This window comes from Bactrocera oleae, chromosome 4, assembly GCF_042242935.1.
Source record: "Bactrocera oleae isolate idBacOlea1 chromosome 4, idBacOlea1, whole genome shotgun sequence".
Lineage (NCBI taxonomy): Eukaryota > Metazoa > Arthropoda > Insecta > Diptera > Tephritidae > Bactrocera > Bactrocera oleae.
This window is the reverse complement of record NC_091538.1, coordinates 1,805,200-1,809,445: the sequence shown is the minus strand read 5'-3', so window position 1 is coordinate 1,809,445 and position 4,246 is coordinate 1,805,200. Positions and strand designations below refer to the sequence as shown.

Genomic DNA, 4,246 nt, shown 5'->3' with positions numbered 1-4,246 from the left:
CAGTTGTTGGCAATTGTTGCTGTCGATTAACATCACAGCCGGCAATTACGCGTATTAGCTGGAATTTCAATTTTGCCTTGTTTCGTCGACGGCTGTGGCATTTATCGTTGCCGTTTGCTGTCTCTAATGACTCTTGATTATTCGCTTGTCGGCTGTTGTGTGCAATTTGTCGGCGCTGTCGTTGTTGTTGTCTGTATGTAAAATGTGAAATCTAAAGACTAAAGTTTGCAACCCACATAGCTGTCATTTTGGCAGTGGCAGCTGACCGATTTTGGTAAAAATATGCGCTGAAGCATATGACAGATAATAATATTAAACAAGGGTTAGGTCTGATCAATTTAGTATACATATATATTTTTTAATACATTTCCGGCAAAGGTAGCCAAACAAAACTCTTATGGTGCATGCAGGGTTTTTGGAAACCATTAGAATTTGTGGCGATTTTCCCAGTTTTCCAGTTCTTTAAAGCCAAACCACACAAACAACTGGAAAATCAGCGCGTTTGAGTTATAAAAGCCAAATTTAATGAGGTAGTCACCGGTGGGAAGCGGCAGAATGAAATTGTTATGAAACGGACTGAAGCGCTCGACTATGAACTCCCCCTGTAAGAATAGCGAAAATATAAAAATATTAGCGAGGTTTAAGTCCACAGGCAATTTATATTACTACCGACCTCATAAGGACACGTGTGGTTGGCATTAGTGTATTTCTCTATCAGTTTAAATAATATGTCGAAATATACAGCATTTTTCCGTGTTTTCAAAAACTCGCAAACATCGAAAGTTTTGTTGATAAAGAAGGGCTGATACGTGTTGTACTTGCGTAGCAGTTCAGTGTGCAACTAAAAAGCATAAATACAATAAGCATTCATGACAGACTGATAAATAATTGCTCGTATTGAGTTACATTGCAATTGTCAACTTCTCTTAGTAAATGTATGCGAATTGTCGCCTCGGTAACGTCCCGTTTTACCGCCTTCAGGCGACACACATTCTGCCGTAGTACGGTTTTATCGATAATTTTACATTCCATTTTTGTCATTTTGAAGAAAGCTGCATGCTTTATAAATTGTTGTTGGTGAAAGTAATTAAAATGTTTAAATTTTCAATATTAACCAAAAATATTTTCACTTACACTGTGTGAGAAAAATGCTTGCACAACTAAAATAACTAAAAGTCTGCGACACATGCTCGACATGTTGTTCTTTTTCATACACACAAAACGTGAATAATATGCTCGCAATGCTCATAAGCCTAACAGCGTAAAATTAATGAGCTTTTAATAGTAATGTGATTTATTGAAAACTAAATGGAATTATTAAATAATTGGCGCACAAATCCTACATAAATACCCACAGCCAATTAATTAACTGCAAATGCGGAAATATAATATAACGTAGCGGTACAGTGTTCTCCGCTTAATTGTACTTTAAAAATGTTGCTTACCAACAATTATTAGGCCGCTTCCGAATTGCTCCTCGAATTCATGATAAGCTCTTACTTTTTTTTAGTAATATGTGTAGACCTTTAAATTGCTTGTGTTATAAAGTTGTCTATATAAAGTTGCTGCTTTTATTGGTCACATTTTTTTTGTACTTCCCGGGAGGTATACGAAAGATTTTGGCACAAATGTTTGCTTTGATCATGTCAAAGGTCTGAAAATAGCTCGCGTACACTTCACTCTCCAATTAACTAACACAAATAGAGGTTAGGAGAGTAGGTAGGTGGGTAGGTGGGTAGAGTGGCTGCCTAATCGCATCTAAGACTTTAGGCGGCTAATTGTGATACCAGCGGTACCAAAGTCCCCTCACTCTATTGGCTTATCTCTGAACCACACTGTGCTTTTAATGAGGTTCATCAGTACGAAAAGATTTATCTGTACAACCTCCGAGACGTCGTCAAAAAACCTTTGACCGATAGTTGCGATTCGTTTCCTATATAGAGCTTTACAATTGCATAGCAGATTTTTAATACTCTACTTCTCTTCTACCTCCTGAGAGCTTCTGCAATATTAGTTATATGACGGAGAGTAAAATCATGAGATCTGGGTGGCCAGCCAATGTCACTCTTTTGTAAAAAACTGCCTATATATGTAGCTATATTTTGTTTATAAAAGGTGATCCTCCATTGTTCTACTTAAAGCTAATGCTGATATAAGGAATTATTTATTAGATATACTACCATGTATTATATGATATTTTTATTTATCAAAGCAACTAAGCATTAACTTTTTAATCGCCTTCTTTGCCAACTTCCCATCGCGAAATTCTCAATATGTAAATCGTACCTTAATGCTTAGCACGAAGGCAATTTACCAAAACAAATTTCGAGAGATAAAAATGTTTAAAAATTATTAATGAATTTTTAATGGATTTAATCTTGAACATTTATTTTTATAGTAATTTTAATCAAATTAACTGTATTCAAAATCAATTGTATCAATTAGAAATAGAGCTAGTACAGTGCTAATAAAAATAAAAATATTATGCTTAGAAAAAATATTTATGTCATTTGCAAAATAAAATTGATTATTTAAATTTTGGTAGAAAATTGAAAAAAAACAAAAATTAAATTACGAAAATTAATGGATATTCACTTGCCTTTTATTCGAATTTATATTCGTACACACATACAGTTGAATAATGATATCATGAGTTCCTATGGTCAAAACTCAACAGATAATCCTCAGCTTACAAGACTTGCTTGCGCTGTGGAAGTGCTGTGTGCTGTGGTAGCTGACAGCGAATACAATAAATCAGCATCTTTTATTCGCTGTTGTAACTATTTATGAGAGCGTGCATTGAGTGTATACAAATTAATTGCATGTGTATTTTACACCTGACCACTGTCCGGCTGTGACACTGTGGAATGCCTCAAAGCATGCATGATTTATTTATTCGAGTTTGTGCTCACTTTTCTGTTTGTTTGCTTCTATGTGCGCGTTTTTCACCCGAATATTTGTTGTGATGATTTTAATAGCTCTTGATAGCTTCAACCTTTTTTTTCCTGTTGATGTGGGCTGGCAAATGCACTTCCGTTAATACATACATATTTAGCCACTGGAAGTTACTTTTTAAGTGGGCGTAAGTCGATAGGAATGAAGTAGATTTAAGCGATTGCGCCGCGTTAAAATTAGTGAAAGTTGTTTAATTTACAACGAAAATACAATATAAGTTAAACTTAAAATTGGTGGTCAACAAAGTTGCGTGGGTAATTATTATGTGAAAAAAAGAATTAAAAGCTACAACGCTGTTAACTATAATGTTAACTTAGTGGAGTGTTTACTATAGACTGTCATTCAGACAAAATCATTATTGCTAGTAAAGTGGCAAAATTTACTATTTAGTGCGTTCTAAAATTTTTTAAAAATTGCAGATATTATGTAAAAGAATTAGAATTAGTATTAAGCGCGTTAAATTTTTTGCGTCTTATTTAAATTGAACTGAATCTGGTTGTCAACACCAGAAAAACGTATAAAAAGCGCAAACCTAAACGCGTAAAAAATAGTAAAAATTCTAGTCACTCGATTATGCAAATGCGCACATAAAAAATTATAAATATTGGTATTAGCGAATAGCAATATTCCAAAGTCATTGAATGGTTTCGCGCTAAAAATTGTGTATGCCACATCAAAAGTGACCCAAACAGCCGACTCGGCAGACCGTATGTACGAACGACGCGAGCTTTGAGAAATGACAAGTCGCGTCGTGGGATGATGTAACAGATTTGGAATGTATTTTTTTTTTTTTTTTTTTATATCCAACGAGCTGGACAGGTGTGTTGAAAAACGCGCAGGCGTTGCAATAAATTAAGCAAATTAAAAGTGCTGTATTTACAAAATTGTTATTTCTTCTAGCAAAATTGAAGTTTTTTATGCGCGAACTTCTGGCCGTTAAATGTTGTTTGCTAAAAGTTGTTGGCAAAGAATTTAAATGAAATTTTTACGTTTTGTTTTCTTTAAAAAACTAAAGAATATTTCACATTGCGATATCCTATTGTTTTAATTTCAACAAAATACTGGTCAATAGAAACCACGAATGCGCTTAGTGCCATAAACCGGACTTCAAACAAGCCGAACTATTTTGATTAAAGTCCGTTGTACAAGTGTGAACTTGTCAAGGCTTAAGTAAAATGCATGAAAAGCTATTTAAACGATTTCATTGTAAGACGCTACGAGAAAATTACAAATGTGCATATAGAACAACAACAGTGACAAAGCGTCAATGTCGCACTGGTCAACTGTCAAA

The 4,246-nt window shown here is 34.4% G+C and overlaps 1 protein-coding gene across 1 annotated transcript; it reads right to left on the bottom strand.

The window, feature by feature from the left end:
• Positions 1-337: 337 nt before the first annotated feature.
• On the bottom strand, positions 338-1,197 carry LOC118683133 (uncharacterized). The gene is made up of 4 exons (XM_036374529.2): positions 1,135-1,197; positions 907-1,059; positions 674-841; positions 338-602 (listed from the first exon to the last, which is right to left on the bottom strand). The coding sequence occupies exons 1-4, from the start codon at positions 1,195-1,197 to the stop codon at positions 426-428; spliced, it is 561 nt and encodes a 186-aa protein (XP_036230422.2). The 3' UTR covers positions 338-425.
• Positions 1,198-4,246: the final 3,049 nt, after the last annotated feature.